The 19906-nt window shown below is 40.8% G+C and overlaps 1 protein-coding gene across 10 annotated transcripts in view; it reads right to left on the reverse strand.

Moving 5' to 3' along the window:
- CHRDL1 (chordin like 1) overlaps nucleotides 1–19906 on the reverse strand; it is a 121781-nt gene that overhangs the window by 40493 nt on the left and 61382 nt on the right. For 6 of the 10 annotated variants that reach the window (XM_050776550.1, XM_050776558.1, XM_050776556.1 and 3 more), the window contains exons 5-6: nucleotides 5697–5842; nucleotides 4789–4882 (exon numbers count right to left, since the gene is read on the reverse strand). In XM_050776550.1, the coding sequence (XP_050632507.1) occupies nucleotides 4789–4882; nucleotides 5697–5842 (240 nt within the window). The remainder of the gene's footprint in view (nucleotides 1–4788; nucleotides 4883–5696; nucleotides 5843–19906) is intronic. The other 4 variants (XM_050776559.1, XM_050776555.1, XM_050776551.1 and 1 more) reach the window with 1 other exon arrangement.

Here is a 19906-nt window from a genome sequence, read left to right on the forward strand (position 1 = left end):
ATTATCGAGTACATAAAGGGACAATACATGGCCAGTAATAACTAGCTTTTATCTGTTGCTTCTGAGGACGTAAAAAAGAAAAGAAATTTAAATTGTAACAAGAGAACAGTAGAGAAAACAGCTAGTTCCAGGATCTGTTACCACAAAAAGGACTAGAACTAAAATTCTGTCTGGAGATTAAATTTTAAAAAGGCAAAACTATCAGAGATAGAGGAGAAGGTGCAATGCTACTTAACTCGAGGGTAAATATAGTAATTACTATATAAAATATAATAATTATTACTCATAAACCAATAACTCTGTATTAGGCCCTCTCCTAGCACTCTATGCCATCTCAGTTAATCTGCATAACCATTTCATAGGTACTAAGCATAATCTCCATTTTTATACCTGACAAAACCAAGGCTTTGAGTGGTTAAATAGTTTGTCCGAGATAACAGCGCTAGTAGGTGGTAGCCCTGCAATGTCAAATCTATGACCTTCTGGCTTCAGAGCCTCTGTCCTTTGCATTATACTGTATTGCCTCTAGGTTGCAGTGACATGTCTTTTCACTGTTGCCTTTCCTTTCTATTATCAATTGTTTTTCAGTTTAGATTCCACATATCCTTTTCCCCAAAGGGAATAATCTCAGCCTAACAGCTGGATTATAGTGACCAGCTGGTTATATTAGCAACCACATGTACACCTCTGCTCAGTATGGATTTTCTTTCTTTTGAGCCACACTGAAATTAAGTTGGGGCAAAGATGAGAAAGGAGGTGAGGAACAAAATATCCATCTTTCTTGACTGGAATGTAATAGCTACACTGTAGTACAGACATATACACACACACACATTATGAGAAACATATATGGAAAGATCCAGGGCCTTACCAAAACATAAGTTAAATTAGGCTGTAACTAAATGCATATTGACTTATGAGGGCTGGTACAAATAGCATATTAAAAGGGATGAGCATACACTGGTAGTCCAAACAAGGTCAGTCCTTCCAAAAAGCAATGTTAACTGTAGTGTCCTAAAGTGGTATGGGGGAAAAACAACAACTTGGAGATCAGGAATGAGACCAAGTAATTTCCTACTGACCAGGAATCAGTGTATAGTCAACACCATCTACCACAGTCAATCAGTAATTCAGGGGGAAAAATGCACAAAAACCATATTCTTTTTTTTGGTAGCACCTAATTCAAATCATGACTAAATTTCTAGCAATCATTCCAATCTAGTGTGCATTCATTTAAAGAGCACCTACTTTGGCACAGTGGGGGAAATAAAGATAAATGAAAAAGAGTATCTGTCTTAAAGAGTTTATGCATTGATACGGACGATAGTACATGCGCACAAATAACAAAAAACAGAAGTTGACATGGTGATAAATGCTCCCAGTGAAGCACAGGTTAAGTGCTGAGGAGTCTTAGAGTAGAGACAGGTTTATTTCTAGCTTGCAGGATTTAAAAACGTTTCATGGAAGTGGCATTTAGACTGGATTTTGAAGGATAAGCAGGATTTATGGGTGGAGAAATTAGGGACGGAAGTGGGAAGGCAGAAAAGAAAGGCCTTCCAACTACTACTTATCAAAATGTGACCTGAGGACGGCCTGCAATAGAATCTGAGGAAGCTGCATTTGTGCTAGGTCTTGAAGGACTAGCAGGATTTCCACAGGCAGGGATGGAGAAAAAGAATTTTCCAGAAAGAGGAAACATTTTCTCCATCCCACCTGTACATGTGCAGTTGTTACTTAGGCAGCCCTTTTGTCTCCTTTTTCTCACAGTTCCTTATCATGAAATGCCACCACTCATTCATCCCAAACTGGTTGCCATATGGTTGGACTTAGATGCTTTAACCAATCAGAAACTGAAATTGGTTGCTTTTCCATTGGTTCACTGAGGTTTCAGAATTTTAATAGGCTCAATTTAAGTGCACTAAACTCAGAATAAAAAAAAAAAAAAAAAAAAAAAACCATGGTTCCAGGTTGTCCCAAGTTACCTACATGGTCTCAGGAACGATTTCTCAAAGTGACAGTCCACAGACTACCATTCTGCATCAGAGTGAATGATGGGATCTGCTTAAATGCAGATTCCTGGATCCCACTCCAAGGCCACTAAATCAGATTCTCTGCAGGTGTGATCCAGGAATCTGAACTTCAACAAGTTTTCTGAGCAATTCTGAAGTGCACTAAGGTGTGAGAAACATCGAGTGGAAGAGGACAGAGCAAAGGTAAAAAGGTGAGAGCCCAGGAACAATGCAGTGGGCCCTGAGGTGCATGAATGGAAGAATATTGACCTATAAAGGTAACTTGAGGTTAGACCACAAAAGGCCTTCACTGTCAGAGTCGGGGTTTGATATGTATTTGAGCGGCAACAGGGAGTCATCCCTTTCAGTGGCAGAACACTGTGGTTAAAAGCCTGAAATATGGAGCCAGGCTGCCAGGATTCAAATTTAGCTCTTCAACTCACTAGCTACCTGACCTTGGGTAAGATTCTTAACCTCTCTCTGCCTCAGTTTCCTCATCCATAAAACAGGGAGAACGACAGTACTCATCACATAGGGTTGTCATGAGATTAAGTGAGTTCATATCTGTAAAATGCTTAGAGCTGGGACTGACATATAGTAAGTCCAAATAGATGTTGGAATACAATTTTTGAACAGGGGTGTAACACGGTGATGGATCACTTTTTGGAAGATTAAAATGGCAGTAATATATAGGAGTCACCTACGCATCCCCCACCAGCAAATCCTATAATTTTTTTCCTCTAACTCAGTGGTTTACAACCTTAGCTGCATATTTGAATCACCTCCTCCTCCTCCTGATCTGGTATAAGTCTACCAAGGTAATTCCAATATGCACCCATGGTTGAGAACCAAGGCTCCAAATATATTTCAAATTTGTCCACTTCTAATTATTGAGTCCTCAGTATATACAAGACACTGTGCCAGGTCCTTCTCTTATCTCATTGAAATCTCACAAACATCTTGAAGGTAGGAGCTAACATTATCCTCACTTTAAAGATTGGTAGAAAGGTTGAATAAAGTCATCCAACTTCAAAGTAGCAAGGCTGGGATTAGAACCAAGGCAGTTTGGCTCCAAAGGCTCCACTCTGAACCACTACTGTGTTCCCAGTCCAAGCACTCGTTTTCTCACACTGAAAAGAGTACTACCCTAACCATCTTGCTAGTCTCTCCACTTGCATTATTGCCTCCCTCCAATCTAGTCTGGACACAGTAGCCAGTGAGATCCTATAATATGTTAATTGGATCACTTCATACTCTTTCTCACAACCTTCCAATAGCTTCCCAATGCATTAAAAATGAGCATCCAAAATCCTTCCCATGGCCCTCAGAGTCCCGCATGGTCTAACTTCTAGTCACCTCTCCAGCCTCATCCCATGCCAGTTTCAACCACAGTCACTACATTTCAGCCACACTGGTCCTTAGGCTCTTTGAATGCTCTAAGCTCTTCCCTGCCTGGGGCCTTTGAACTTTTTTCGCTCTACTTGGAATGCTCTTCTTTGGGCTCTTTGCATGGATGACTCCTTTTTATCTTTCAGGTCTCAGCTTAAATGTCACCTTCTCAGAGAGGCCTTCCCGACAACTCAATCTAAATAAACTACTTATTTTTTGTCTCAGTCCTTTGTTTATTTTCTGCACAGTACTCACATTGTCTGTATTTTCATGTTTGCTTATTATTTGTCTTTTCTGGTGAGTTCCATAAGAGCAAAGAACGTATCTTGGCTGCTATGTATGCTATATATATATTGTTGTGTACATTGTGTACTGCAAAAGGATGCCACAGCTACAGGGGTGCATTCCTTGGGATTTTCTGAAAAATGGCAATAAAGTATCTTACGTAAGGGAATCCTTTTTGTAACTCACATAAAGATGACATATGGTCTAGCACCGCCCTATATGTCTACTGTATTTATCAATATAAATACCCCAATTCTAGCACAATGCTGAGCATACAGTAGATGGTCAAAAAATATGTTGACTGGACAGAAGGAAAGAGGACAAAATTAGGATATTGCCAGTGGGAAAGTGGGAAAAGGGAGAGATACAGATAACTGCCGACAGATTTGGTAATTTGAGAAGAGGTAACAAAGGAGAAATTAAAGGGGATTACATTTGATCCCAGGAACCTACAGAAAAAAACTAGTGCCTATATATATATATATATATATGTGTATATATATATGTGTGTATATGTGTGTATATATATATATATAGAGAGAGAGAGAGAGAGAGAAACCTAAAGAAGAAAAGACTGATGTGAGAAGATAATTCAATTTTGAATATAATTTGAGAAAATGCTTTCTGTTTTTGCTTTTACTGAGTTTGTCACCATCTTATTATGGGGTTTAAAAAATATACCTAAATTTGCCCTGCACAGTCTTCAAAATGGCCACATCAGTTCTTTGCAAGGTCCACTCTTCCTTTTAAGGCTATGAACGAAAATAGTCTGTGTTTTATGATACAATAATTTAAGGGCCAAGCTAGAAGGGATTAAGGATGGAGAAATAAATATATTCACTTTCACATTTGATGACTCTCTCCCATCCTCCCCTGAAGCACAGCAATCCATCCAGTGCAGTTTTTTTTTTTTTTTTTTAAGACTGTGGTCTTTAAAATCAATGTTTTAATTACTTTTGCCCTTTGTTAATTAAACTACCTTTAAAAACTAAGGCTACCATAAAAATTACCTTTCCCTAGGACACTGGACAGGCATTTTCCTCTTTTCTGAATTCTACTACACAGGATAGCACCACCCAGGGCTCTTGGGATATAACACACCTACCTCTGCATACCCGGCAGCAGGAATCTGGAACAGAGACTGGGAAGGCACAGGTTAATTTGGGGCAAGTCTTGAGACCACAATACACATTTCCCTCCTGCCAAGGAGAAATAGAATTAAGATCAGAAGCATCTAGGATAAGTGTAAAGGCTTCACTTAATACCTGAGATAGAGCAGGGACTCAGAACATGGCATGTCCTTCCCCCCAGCTCTCCCATTGTCAGTTCTCAGTACTTCCTACATTTTATTACACATTATTTTTTTTCTCCTACAATTCCTCCATGCCAGAGACTAAGTCACAGAAAAGTTAGCAATCCTAGTCGAGCATCATGGTCTAAGGTGGTACAAAGTAGTCTGTCAGGGATGCCATTGAGCCTTTGAACCACCAATTATAGTCTTGTTTCTTTCTTCTCTTTTCATGGCATCCTTGGTACCCCAGCTGGATTGGGGGTTTAAAGGAATGAAGATTTATTTCATAGCTTTCATTTGTAATATTCACTAGACTCTCCCTTCCAAACCAAAGGAACAAGCTCTCTGGGATAATACAAAACTATACAAGATGATCTGATGGTCACAGCTCAGTCTTGCACAAGGCAAGGGAGAGGATAAAATTTACTTGGTCTGTCTTTGCAATAATCCTGATTTCCTAAATTTCTATCTTCCAAATGTTATTCCTTAAACCTTGTTCTTAGTTCTTAGAAGCATATTCTTCTAGGGCTAGAAGGGTTCCTGGAAGGCCATTAGGAAAGCAAGTCCACAATGAAATTCTCCTAAATTTATGATTATGATTTAATGCAACTCATGTTTTATTCAAACACCTGACAGTGCAGGCACAAATGGAAGTACAAATACAGAGGAAGCTCTTGTATTTGGGTAGGGCCTGGCAGGAATGTTAAGATGTATGGTCTTACCGAACAGCTGCACTGGGTGCATTGATTGGGTTGCCGATTCTGAAAGAGCCCTTCAGCCACGAACAGCTCTCCATGTTGGTAAGTTGTCCCATTGTACTCGCAAGACTTGCTGGTCACCTTATTGTTCACTGGGGGCAAGGAGTCTTCTAGAACAGGGTGGAGAAAAACTACACTGAGTATTGGCATCATTGAAAAGAATTTCATAAATCCCAACAGCAGACGGACCTGTACTACATAGAGGGAGTTTTAAGACAGTCCTTGCTCCAGTGGCCAATGATTTTAAATAACACTAAAATAGCCAGACAAATATAGCAGCTGACATTACCATCTATCCATCCATCCATCCATCCATCCAACCATCTATCCATTCTTTTATTTGTTGACCATTTACTGAGCACCTACTATGTGCCGGGATTTGTAATATGTGTTAGAGAGGGATCAGAGAACACGGACAAGGTCCCTGCCTAGACGGAGCTAATATTCCTAGATGAATAAGATATTATCTTTCCTCAAAGGAAGGAGTCCATGCTACCTCTATTTAATCTTTTCCCCCGGTTGCTTCAGAAGGGGACCCATCTATTATAATTGCCCTGGTAACTTTATTCCCTCCAACATTTATTTATTTATTTATTATTTAGAGACTGAGTCTCACTCTGTTGCCCAGGTTGGAGTGAATGGTGCGAGCTCTGCTCACTGCAACCTTTGCCTCCTGGGTTCAAGCGATTCTCGTGCCTCAACCTCCCAAGTATCTGGGACTACAGGCGCCTGCCACCATGCCTGGCTATTTGTTACTATTAGTATTAGTAGTAGTAGAGATGGGGTTTCACCATGTTGACCAGGCTGGTCTCAAACTCAATTGATCCACCTGCCTCATCTTCCCAAAGTGCTGGGATTATAGGTGTGAGCCACGGCGCCCAGCCACCACCCACATTTTAAATCACTTTTGTGCTTATCTATTTGTTCCAGCCTCTGTGGTTTTGCTTATTTTTAATCCCTCCACCAAGACTGCCCACTCCCCGACTCTTTTCTACCCATTGAAGTCCTATCTGATCTTGAAGGTTCAGCTTATGCCCCCTTTCCTCCACGAAGCATTCTCTAAATAACTCCAGCCACAATCTGGACCTCTCAAGGCATCTAATGTCTGAAGCACACAATATGACATTTGAATATTATTGAAACTCATATTTGTGAATTATAGTAACCCAGCAGACCATTTACAAAGAGATTTCACATATATTATTACAATGGAGCTTTATAACAACCCTGTGAATCAAGTAGGGTAAATTCTTACCTTCATTTTCATTTTAGGGAAATAGGGTTGCTGAGGTTATGTGAATTATTTGAAGTCACAAAGCTAGTGAGTGGTGAAAAAAGGAACTGAAACCAACAATAGATACAACCAGAGCTTGGAAAGTGCCTGCCATGAGACAGTGGAAGGAGAGAAATCAGGGGAACTGTATGTTTCATTAAGGAGGGGCTTAGAGAGTTGAACCATCCTTTCTTTCCATCAGTCAAAACTATAAGGAATATGAATCTAGTTTATGGTGGGTAAGTTGTACCTCAATACAACTGTTTAAAAAAACAGGCATGGTGGCTCACGTCTGTAATCCCAGCACTTTGGGAGGCCAAGGCGAGCAGATCATGAGGTCAGGAGATCGAGACCATCCTGGCTAACACAGTGAAACCCTGTCTCTACTAAAAAATACAAAAAATTAGCCAGGCATGGTGGTGAGTGCCTGTAGTCCCAGCTAATCAGGAGGCTGATGCAGGAGAATGGCATGAACTCAGGAGGTGGAGCTTGCAGTGAGCCGAGATTGTGCCACTGCACTCCAGCCTGGGCGACACAGCGAGACTCCATCTCAAATAAAACAAAACAAAACAAACAAACAAACAAAAGAATGAAATCATTCTCAGGATGTAGTGAAAACGATAAGGCTAACAATAATAACATCCATAATAATAATAATACAATAATAGATACCATTTATCAAGCCCTAGCTATGTGCCAGGCAGGAGTGAGTGCTTTTACATACATAATCTCATTGGCTCTTACTAATAATGTTCTGATGTAGACATTATGATTATGCCCATTTTGCAGATGAGGAAACTAAGGCTTAAGAGATCAATTGACTTACCCAAGGTGACACAACTTGCAAGTAGCAGCACTAAGATACAAATTGATGTCTGACTGATTCTAGAACCTTCTCTCATAGCCACTATCAAAAAGAGTGCCAATCACTTTAAACCTATAATAAGGAAGGGACCATTTAATTAAAAACCAAAACCCAAACCACTAGAACATGAAGGCTATGCTGTCCCTAATGTTGTGGCCTAAAATACCCAGACAACAGACAATGCGCTTCCTTTGGCTTCAGTGATTTGGGTAACTAACTCAATTCTATACTTCGCTATATAAATTGATCTAACATCTATTTCTGAGCAATTCACTCTTAGAGTGTTAACTACTTATTAATGACCCTTTACAGGATATAAAGAAAGTTCCTTACTTTTGCCTATAAAGACAGCCTTAGCTCCTAGAAAGAGTTTAATTCATACTAATTGACTCTCTGTCTGGGCTAAGAGGCCCTGCCCCTGCCCACAAGCGTATACAATCAGACAGCTGCAGCTGGCAGACATGAGTGAAACCCATCAGAGAAAGGACAGAAGCAGACCCATTTGCCCCTTGGGCTCTAATTATTTCAAATCTCAGCATTATGTGGTGAAGGAAAACTACAGTGACCTACAAAATAATATTTGCCATGGCTCTTACAGGAGCTGGCAGATGTTTGGAATACCAAACAAACAACAACAACAAAAAAAGAAGTTTGGAATTATTTTGCCTCAAAAGAATGTGGCTTGATTTTTGAACCAGGCCTTCTACCAAGGGATCAATGGCAAGGCAACTGCAGGGTGAGATTTTCCAGAGAAAGAATGATCTTGAGAATCTTCCTTGCAATAGTCTTCTGAGTAACCTGGCATTGGAGTCTTATTCTACTCAATAGGAGATAAGGAGAAAGAGAAAGAGAAAGAGAGGAAGACACAGTAGAATCAAAGAAAAAGAAACCAATTATGGTCATGCTTAAGGCTAGTTTTATGCAATAAAAGTCTTAACATCTTCTCATTCTTATTTCATTCTTCCAACAACCTTAATGGTGTATATGTTAGCGGTGGGGGCGAATTACTGAAAATGAGGCTACTAGTACTCCAAAAGATTTGTCCCATGTCACACAGCTGTTTAACAGGAGAGCCAACTCAGAAACATAGCTTTCCTGCCTTCAAATTTGTGCTCTTCACAGAATGGGTGTTAAAGCTTCAGAGTAGGATCACTGAGTCATAATCCCAACTCAGTGGTACCGACTCCCCACAATCTTGTACAAGGCACTTTACCTCTTTAAGCCTCAATATTTCTAGGAATGCGATATGGACTCAAATCTCCCCTTGCATCTTTAGAGGGCCAACACAGCATGCTTCCTAACTGCGGAAGGAAGAAAAGCCACCTCACACTTTACCTTCTCCTCTCCCAGATTTTCAAAGTTGGCTGGGCTAGTAACCAACTATCCTTGGAACACATTCCGGGTTCCTGACTGAAAACTAGCAGAAAATCACTTCAAAGCAAAGCTGGTTACAGGGCCCCTCAGGGAATGCTACAATAGGAAGGACCAGGCTGCATGACTTCTAGCCTCCCCCATCTCTTCTGTTTCCAGTCAAATTCCCACCTAGCACTAAAAGGAGAACTGGAGAAAAAACCATCATAGGGTGAGCAGACAAGCACTAAGCCATGTGACCACAGATGTGTTGGGAAAGAGGAGGTTTCTTCTCCCCAAGTGAGGGATGATCTCATATGTAAGTAGAACTATGATTTCCGGGATGCTCAAAAAATACCCCCTTATCCTAAATGTCTCTTACCACCTTTTCTCACACTGATGCTTAAAATGCCACTATTGGAAGTCCATTCCTCTAGGTTAAATGGCTGCCTTTTGCAATCAGATTTTATAATCCCAAGACTTCTATGAGAGGGTACACTTACACCTTGTCACTAACTAACACCCCAGTGTCAATAACTGCCACAGACCTTTTTTTTTTGGTCCTTCAGAGCAACTGGCAAATTTTACCACGAAGTCTGTGGTTCCACTTCACTGCTTTTTGTACACCTTCTCTCCTCTCCTGGTGCTACCCTTCTTCCCACACGCTGGAACCAAGTCCTCATACTGACTGCTCTCTTCCCCACTCTCCCCACCCTATAAAATGATCATTTCCATAGTAGGACAGTTATTGGATAGTCAGAAAAGCAGCTTGCACGTCAGGAGAAAAATCTACTCCCAATGTTATAAATACGAACCTCCCCAGAGCTTTCAGAGATCAGTTGCTAATCTCCTTGATGCCAAGCCATCTTTTCTTTTGCCATTACTGCCATTACTTTGGTTCCTACTTTTCTTCTGATGGCTGAGCCTGATTCTAGCATTTCTTTGGTTCTCTGTCATTCTACTGATACAGTCCTGGAACATTTGCAGGCTGTTGGGGGGGTGGTGGGTGGAGAAGCGACATGGAAATGAAGGTAAAGGCTAGAAAGAAGAGGTTATATTCTCTTTAATTACCCATGACACACAGAGAGACACATACATCCAACAAAGTAAAACTATATCATGTAAAGGGCTTTACCCCGGGTCTCAGAAATATATGGGAAGAGAGAATGACAAAAAGGCCACGAAAGAAACCCCTAGAATAGGATGCTGTTCCTTTGTGCGTATCTCACAGCGATGCAAGAGAAAAAAACTGAGCCTGGTCTTTGGGGTCTGCAGACATTGGTCTCTGAGGTCCCAGCTGCTATGATCCGAATATTTGTGTGCCTCTGAAATTCATATGTTGAAATCGTAACCCCCAAGGTGATGGCTTTTAGGAGGTGGGGCCTCTGGGACGTTATTAGGTTATAAGGGCAACATCCTCATGAATGAGATTAGTGTCTTTATTAGAAGAGGCCTGTGGGAGCTTGTTTGCCCCTTCTACTATATAGGCTCACAGGGAGAAGGCATCGTTTCTGAACCAAAAACCAAGCCCTCATCAGAGAACAAATCTGATGGTGCCTTGATCTTGGATTTCCAGCTTCCAGAACTGTGAGAAATAAATTTCTGTTGTTTATAAGCTACTCAGTTTATGGTGTTTTGTTATACCAGTTCAAACAGACTAAGACACCAACTTTGGCATGTCTTGGTTCTGTGATCTTAGGAAGGTTTCAGTACGCCTTCTACTTTACATGGCTGTGAGGTTTAGTGATAATTAATTTTTTTTTTTTTTTGAGATGGAGTCTCGCTCTGTTGCCCAGGCTGGAGTGCAGTGGCTGGATCTCAGCTCACTGCAAGCTCCGCTCCTGGGTTCACGCCATTCTCCTGCCTCAGCCTCCCGAGTAGCTGGGACTACAGGCACCCGTCACCTCGCCCGGCTAGTTTTTTTGTATTTTTTAGTAGAGATGTGGTTTCACCGGGTTAGCCAGGATGGTCTCGATCTCCTGACCTCGTGATCCGCCCGTCTAGGCCTCCCAAAGTGCTGGGATTACAGGCTTGAGCCACCGCGCCCGGCTAGTGATAATTAATTTTAAAAGCCCAAAAGTATCTGGTACATAACATTCACAATAAATGGTAGACGATGTTGCTCTAGAAAGAGGGCACAGAGAGGAAAGCAGTAAAGTTGAAGAATATGAAGGAATTTTCCCAATTTCCATGGATAACTAATTGAAAGGCATTTGCTTTGTACTGATGTGTATGGTAGGTGCTATGGAGACATGAGTCAAAACACTATTTCTCTCTTGTTTTCTTACTCCTTCAACAAGCACTTGTGGAGGTCTTTGACTATACCTGGCACTAATAGATACTTGACTATACATTGACAATACCTGGCACTACGTTACGTTAAAGCTACAAAGAAAAATAGGACATTCCCCTGACTTCAAGTAAAATCCTGCTTTCATTGGAGGGGAAGGAACAAAAAGGTGTTAAATGATAATGTATATAAACAACACATAAAGGTTCATAAAGGAAGAGAGGTCAGATAATCACAAATTGCCATTGTTAAGTGGGGAGGAGTATCAACTGCATCAATAAGGATTCAGGTTAGATACTAAAAAATATTCCTTGCTGAAAGGGTTATTAGAAACTGAAACCACAGGCCAACTAGGCATGTAAGGAAATTATTTTCAAACTAGGTTCTGCGCTGCTTTAGGATTCTTCAGACGTACTTGAGGGATCTGAAAAAAAATCCCTTCCCCATTTCTACTTCAACAGAATACGTCTTACTTTATTAGTGAATGTGTTTTTATTAGTTTTTTATGATTTCATTTGAAGAAAGGGTTTGCTGTCATAAGACACTGTAAAACACTGGAATAGAATCTCTTCACATATTTGCTGTTTGGGGATTAAAATCCTATTTGTCCCTAATATATAAAGAGCTTCTAGAAATTGACAAGAAACAGATTCATAACCCAACGGTAAAAATGAAAAAGGGATATAAATAGACAGTTGACAGAAATGGAACTACAAGTGACCCTTGGACATGAAAAAATCAACCTCATTCATTAGAGAAATATAAATTAAAACTGCAATGAAATACCATTTTTCTTATCAGATTTAGAAAAATCCAAAAGTTTGAATAAAACACTCTTGGTAAGTCTGTGAAGAATTGATTAAAACACAATGAAGGGTAATTTAGCAATATATGTTCATTTAAAAATACATATATATTTGACCCAACAATCCCATTTTTAAGAATTTATTCTACAAATATACTTGCACATGTGAAACATATAAAAGTTATTCATTGCAGCATTGTTTGTAATGGCTGAATATGGAAACAACTTCTATGTCCATTGATAGAAATCTGGTTAAATAAATGATGGCTCATTATTATAACAAAATATTATGTAGTTCTATAAAATAAGTTCTCTGTGCACTAATACAGAAAGATATATTATTAAATGATGAAAACAAGGTGTAAAATGATGCGCACAATAAACTACTTTTTATGTAAATGAAAAAATATTTTAAAAATATATATATTTATATTTGCTTACATTTCCATAAAAATCTGGAAAGATATATAACTACTAAAAGTTATGGGGGAACTACATGTTGTAGGGAGAAGATAAGAATTGGGTGAGTGTGGGTCAGGTGAATAAGATCTTCTATTGCATTCTTTTATATGTATACCTAGATATATAATCATATATACATGTACATATACATATGCATTCATATTCTTGAACGATATAAATGTATTCTTCATTACATTTGAAGACTATGTTTGAAAAAACTTCTACTTGAAGGCCATAGACTAGACTAGGTGAACATTTTGGGTCCCTTCCAACCATAGAAAATCAATCCTACAAAGCTGGTCAACAGAAGCCTGGTTGTATTCCTACTAGTGGGAGAGATTCTAGCTATGACTTTGTGTTCCCAGTCTTATTCCAATAAGTGGGTTCTCTCCACCGACATTATCGAGCCCCTCCCTCTGGGCAAAGTGGAGGTTGTTACACTGCTTTCTTAAACAGTGTTAAAGTAATTGTGTAAATCTGAGCTGTCTTTCAGTCCTTGGCCCAAATGGAAGGAACACAGACAAACAAGGGTGCTAGTGGGAAACCACCCATGGCCTTCTACCAGAGCACCGCTGCAATGGAGGGAGGAGCCACTGGGATCTAGCTGCATCTCAGTCAGGCAGAGTAAGAGCATACATCCGGCATGCAACACATCTTGCAGAATGAATGTATCAAAAACAGTGGGCTGGGCGCGGTGGCTCACACCTCTTAATCCCAGCACTTTGGGAGGTGGAGGTAGTGGATAACCTGAGGTCAGGAGTTCGAGTCCAGCCTGGCCAACATGGTGAAACCCCGTTTCTACTAAAAATACAAAAAATTGGCTAAGCGTGGTGGTGGGAGCCTGTAATCCTAGCTACTCCGGAGGATGAGGCAGGAGAATTACTTGAACCTGGGAGACGGAAGTTGCAGTGAGCTGAGGTTGTGCCACTGCACTCCAGCCTGGGCAGCAAGAGTAAATCTCTGTCTCAAAACAAAAACAAAAACAAAGAACAGTGGGTGTCTGCAGCCTCCCCCAACCTCCAAAAAGTAACAATGCTCATATTCTGAGGCTATGTGGATTCAGATGACGTTTTCCTTGGGATGCTCCCTGCTTCAAATGGGTCCATCAGTTGAATCAGTGATGCCTACCTTTAGATTTCTTTTTTTTTTTCCCCCAGCACTCCAACTGCCATCACTTCCTTTTCCCCTGGGCCTCTTGATGTGACGACTTAACTAGATCTGCTTTCCTTGGGTAGAGTCCAATGATTTCTAGATTTTCCCCAAACTCTCCTCCCCCATAAAAACTTAACTCTTCTGTGGCCCATCACATTAAGGTCATGCTGGCAGGCCTTAATACTAATCCCATTAAGTAATTTATACTGAAATGAAAATGGAAGATAGTGTTTTAAAACAGGGTCCTTTGCTAGATAATTACATTGTAACATAGGCCTTTGATGTTTTATTCATAATGAGGCTGTAGAACATAGGGTAAAGAGTGTTAAACTTTCTAGAACTTAAGACTTGAATGAGGGAACTTGCTGAAAATGCAGCTTCCAAGACCTGTCCTAGGGGGAGGGGAAGCCTTACTTCATAGTGTCCCATTTGGATTCAAATTAAAGCTCCATTAGTAATTACTGCTTGTTAGCTGAGCAAATTCTTAGCATCTCTGAGTCTCAGTTCCCCCATCTATAAAATGGGGATGATAATGGTACCTACCCCATAGGTTGCTGTGATGATCAAACAAAGTAAGACGTATAATCTGTTCAGCATAGCACCAAGTACATATTAATGCCCAATAAATGTAATTGTTGTTCTTTTACTACTAGCTATAAATGGTAGGGTTTCTGGAGGGCAGAAAGCAGGCTGGTAGGGAAAGAGATGTGGGGCTACTTAACCCTTACAGTGGTCATCCTCTTACCACACTGGCAGACCCTGCCTCTGTATAAGGCTTATGCTGAACTCCAAAGTAGCAGTGACATTTACTTTTCAGTCAGTATTATATACTGTAAATTTTAGAAATTCTCAACACCTGTAATGTAATGACAAGGTTTGTTTTTACCCCGTGCAGTCTTTCACAGTCTTTCACTGCCCTGTAAAACTTCTCAAAAATTGTCAGATCCCAAGTGGTTACTAGAGATTCACTTCTGAGCCATCACATCCACTAAGAATCCTTTTATGCCGCAGCTCCTGGGTGAACACCATCTGCCCCATTTTCCCATCTCAGTGGGAAGACCATCAGGCGTGATTTAGCCAAGCAGTTGCTTTCTAGCCAGAGCTATTTACCAAACACTAAGACTCTACTTTGGACTTATTGAGGACCCCAGACAGGTGAATTTATGCTCAGAAGGGTCACAAATGTTATTTGTGATTACGAGTAGTCCTAAAAGGCATGGAAGAGAGAGAAAGAGTGAACTCCTTGGCCAACACTCCAATTTTATTTTACTTTATTTTATTAATTTTAGAGTTGGGGTCTCACTCAGTTGCCCAGGCTGGAGTGCAGTGGTGTGATCATGGCTCATTGCAGCCTCAAACTCCTCGGATCAACTGACCTTCTTGCCTTAGCCTCCTGAGATGCTAGGATTACAGGCTCGAACTGCCATGGCTCCCACTGTATTTTAACCATCGTTTCCAGCGTCCCCTCCTGCAACATGTTTTCCAGATTTGCTAAACAAAAGTAATCGTTGATTGGTTTGACTTTCATCTTTGTTTTAGGTCACTATTGAAGGTGCTTTTCAGAAAGGATTTAATATTTTTTGGTTTAGGAAGCCTCTCCATTTCCCCCTTCAGGCATCCTTTGGCCTCCCACCCTTCATTGCCCAGCTCTTGTCTTGCCTTTTCAAGAAAACGTCACTTCATTACTTCTGCACTTGATGGTCTCTTTGTGGGAAGGGAAAACAATCAGCAGAGCAGATTGCTCCTGCGATGGTAGAGCTTCCAAAAGTGGCAAGTTCATCATGTCCCTAAACTTTCTTCCTCTCCACTCTGCCAAAATGCCTGAAATGCTCCCAGATTCAATCATTAGTTAGAGAAGGGCCCTATCTTTCCGAGAGGTTTAATATCTTCACAGTAATGAGTGCACAAGACTGGAACTATTCCCCAGTAAAGAGAAAGGCGCTGTTGGGGGGAATCCCACAATGAGACACCACTTCACATCCACTAGGTTGGCTATAATAAAAAAGACAATAATAACAAGGGTTAGCAAGTAGGTGGAGAAATTGGAACCCTTATACACTGCTGGTGAGAATGTAAAAAAATAATAGTATAGCTGCTTTGGAAGATAATCTAGCAGTCTCTCAAAAAGTTGAGCACAGAGTTACCAATATGAACCACCAATTCCACTCCCAGGTATATACACAAAAAAATTGAAAGAAGGAACTGCAACAGATATGTATACATGAAAGTTTATAGCAGCAGCATTATTCATAATAGTTAAAAGATGGAAACAACGCAAATGTCCATCAGTAGATGAGTGGGTGAACAAAATATGGTATATCCATAAAATATAATATTATTGTTAGAATGGATGAATCTTGAAAAATTCTGCTAAGTGAAAAAAAAGGCCAGTGACAAAACACCACATACCATATAATTCCATTTACATTAAGTGTCCAAAATAGGCAAATCCACACAGAGAGAAAGAACAGTGGATGCCAGGAGCTGGGGAAGGGGAGAATGGGAGTGACTACTAGTAGGTATGGGGATTCTTTTAGAGATGATGAAAATATTCTGGAGTTAGATAGTGGCGATGGATGCAACATCTTGTAAATATACTAAAACCAACTTAACTTTACAACATAAAAGGGTGAATTTTACAGCATGTAAACCTCAGTATGTATGTATACCTCAATAAAGCTGTTACCAAAAAAAAAAAAAAAAAAAAAAAAACTAACCTCCAAACATTATACAATACAAACACAAAGGCTGGGTATCAGACTGGAGCAGGCCTGGGAAAAATGAAGGTGCTTTGTAGGTGATAGGCAGGTGAAGAAGAGAAAGGTAAATTAAAAAGAAAAGGAGAATCACAAATGGGTAGAGGGCATCAATCTCAAGTCATAATTTTGCCCAGTGCCACCAGCCATGGTGTATCCACTTTGGGAGATGGAGTGGGTCAGCCAAACAGCTCAGCTAAAGGAGGGGGTGATGGGGGGAAGATTTTCCTGCTTGAAAGCTTCCAGGAGACTCTGTGGGATCACATCTTCAACAAGACTAGTGGCCTCCCTACTTCTACCATTGGCCCAACCCCCAGTGAGGTCCCAGGCCAGGAAATTCTTGTAGCAGATTCAGCAGATCACTCTGCAGCTAAACAGACAGACACAACACTCTGTCCCAACCAAGAAGGTGCCGAGTGAGAGGAAACAGTCATCTGCTGCTCCAGCTGGCGAGAAGAGAGTGGAAGAGGGCGCTGAAAGCTCACACCCTAGTCTAATCCCAGCTCTCCCCCTCCTCATCCGGACCCCATCTGCAGGCTGTTTTTCATCCCACTTCCGTCAATGTTTCAGCTGCTGTCAGTCAGTAGCTGACCCTGCCTGAATATGCCATCTTGTCAGACAGATGGCTAGGAAGGATGGCTTGAGGAGAGAATGTGCAAGAAAGGGCCATGTCTCTGTGAAGCAGAGTGCTTGCAAATGGTATAGATTTGGGCTTTTTTTGGGGGGCGGGGGGAGAGCCCATGTATTCTTAGCTAAGTTTCACTATTTGCTTGCTGTATGATGGAACTGCTATCACTTTGCATCTCTGGGCTTCAGTTTCTAAAGAACTTTCTGTGTGGATATGTGTATGTGTGTGTCGGAGGTAATCATTTCACCTGCTTCTCTTTCACAGGGATATATTATAAAGAACAAAAATGATTATGTTTTTTTAAAAGGTTCAGGGAGTAAAGAAGCAACATACAACAAAGCCAACTGATTATGATTATCTCCTGCTTACCAAATACATTCTATCTGAAGGCAAAAAGAGATGTATAATTTTGTCTGCTTTGGTGGTCCAGTGTCCAGAGTTACTATATCCCATAGAAGTTAGAAAAGTCCCTTCAGCTTGTGATGTGCTGCCTTACAGGTAGCAACTCTAGTCTTGTAGTGTCCGTCACCTACTTGTGAGTAAGCACACCCAAAGGTTGGAGTTCCATGTGCGGGAGCCACATCACAGCATGGCCCAGCCAGGGTCATGAAGTTCATGTCAAAAATGTATCCCCTGAGGATATGCCACTTGGCTAAAGAAAGCTCTACCTCTGACTGGCCAATTCTGCCCTGACTCATGCTAGCCCCAACTTTCCCCACAGACTACTCTTTGCTTACTCACATGCAGCCCCCAGGGCCCATCAAATACACTGTGATTTTCTGCAGCAACTCTCATGGTCTGCCTGTCTGTATCCTACAGTCTAGCACCTAATATAAAAGTATGCTGCTTTTTAACTGATCAATAAGTACAAAGGAAACAGGGTTTATGCCTTCTACTTCTCTATCTCCTGCTGGCTCTAGCATTGGAACACAGCATGCTGGCTGGGCGCAGTGGCTCACAACTATAATCCCAGCACTTTGGGAGGCTGAGGTGGGTGGATCACCTGAGGTCAGGAGTTCGAGACCAGCCTGGCCAACATGGTGAAACCCTGTCTCTACTAAAAATACAAAAATTAGCCTGGTGTGGTGGCAGGTGCTTGTAATCCCAGCTAGTCAGGAGGCTGAGGCAGGATAACTGGTTGAGCCTGGGAGGCAGAGGTTGCAGTGAGCCGGGATCACACTGCTGTAGTGCACAGTTTGTGCTGTATATCGCACAGCCTGGGCAACAAGAGCAAAACTCCATCTCAAAAAAAAAAAAAAAAAAAAAAAAAGAACAGAGCACGGCAAGAAGGAACAAATATTCAAATAGTCATACATGCTAATTTTAATACAGTATTAATTCCATTAACATATAAATACGCATATCCAGAGGCAAGGTGGTTCTTCATTTAAGGCCAGATAGCTGGAGAGAAATAAGTATGATTTTCAAAAGTGATTCAGACATGAGTTACAGAATCGATTTCTTCTGGGAAAAGGGTCTGTGGGTTCAATCAGAATCCACAGTGTTTCATGATTCTCAGTGTTTCATGACCCAAAAGAAGTACCCTCTCTATTGCCATACAAAGCAGGGGGGCTGTGGATTTCACTTCAGCCGTATGAGATCTCTGCAAGCAACTCTGTCCAGATTCTATGGCTCTAAGGTTATGCACACTTGTTTTCAGCTTTCTGTGTGCTGAGAGTACTTACTTGTGAAAGTTTCTCATAATCCAATCTTCAGAGACAATCTTTATGTTCTTTCCTGTCAAAATTTCTTCTTTCACTTTACTGAACAGCTTTATCATCAGCTCCATTATTCAGCTCATGGACCATTCCAATCTCATTACATAAGCCTCCTAGGGTTCTATCTCCAAGAGGAAACTGGAAATGGCCTTCTCTTTTGACAGAAGGAAATGAGGCCCAGAGATGCCAAGGGGACACTGCTATTTAGTGCCAAAGCAACGATTCAAATTTAGGTCTCTTCATTTTACCTAGAGCCACAAAACATGAGGGCTAGAGAAGCCCACTAAAATCCAGTCTAATAATTGAGGAAGATAAAACACAAATCTCTCTGTTTTCAGAAGCTAATTCCTCAACCTCAAATCTTCATGTGAACTTGGATTATGTAGTTCAATAAAAAGAATCCCTTCCGTGGTGAATCTGATAGATTTGTATTATTCCTTTGCTACTGTACTATGGGTTTTAAAAATCTCTAATTACCAGGAGGTGTAATGTTAAATCAATGATTCTTCATGATGCCTCATTGTTAATGACAGGTTGTGTGGTAATGTGTCACTCACTGCCTTCCTCTTCTCCCTGAATAAATTAAGAATGAGTCCTACTATTACTTGGTTAGTTCTAATCCTTTGAGAACTAGGCTTTTTTTTTTTGAAGGTCAGTGACCCTTTGAAATGGACAAATTAGTCACTACCCTCAAGCAGCATTTACAGAAACAATGCGAGGCATCTGGATGAGACAGTGGGGAGTTCAGTCAAGCATTCCTTTGTATTGCCTACACCAGCATTTCCCAAGTCTGCTCTGCAGAGCACTACTAGTCCACAAGATGCTCTGTGAAAACAAAATTCTGTGCTTAAATGAGGTTGGGAAAAGATCCATAT

Source organism: Macaca thibetana, chromosome X (assembly GCF_024542745.1).
Source record: "Macaca thibetana thibetana isolate TM-01 chromosome X, ASM2454274v1, whole genome shotgun sequence".
Lineage (NCBI taxonomy): Eukaryota > Metazoa > Chordata > Mammalia > Primates > Cercopithecidae > Macaca > Macaca thibetana.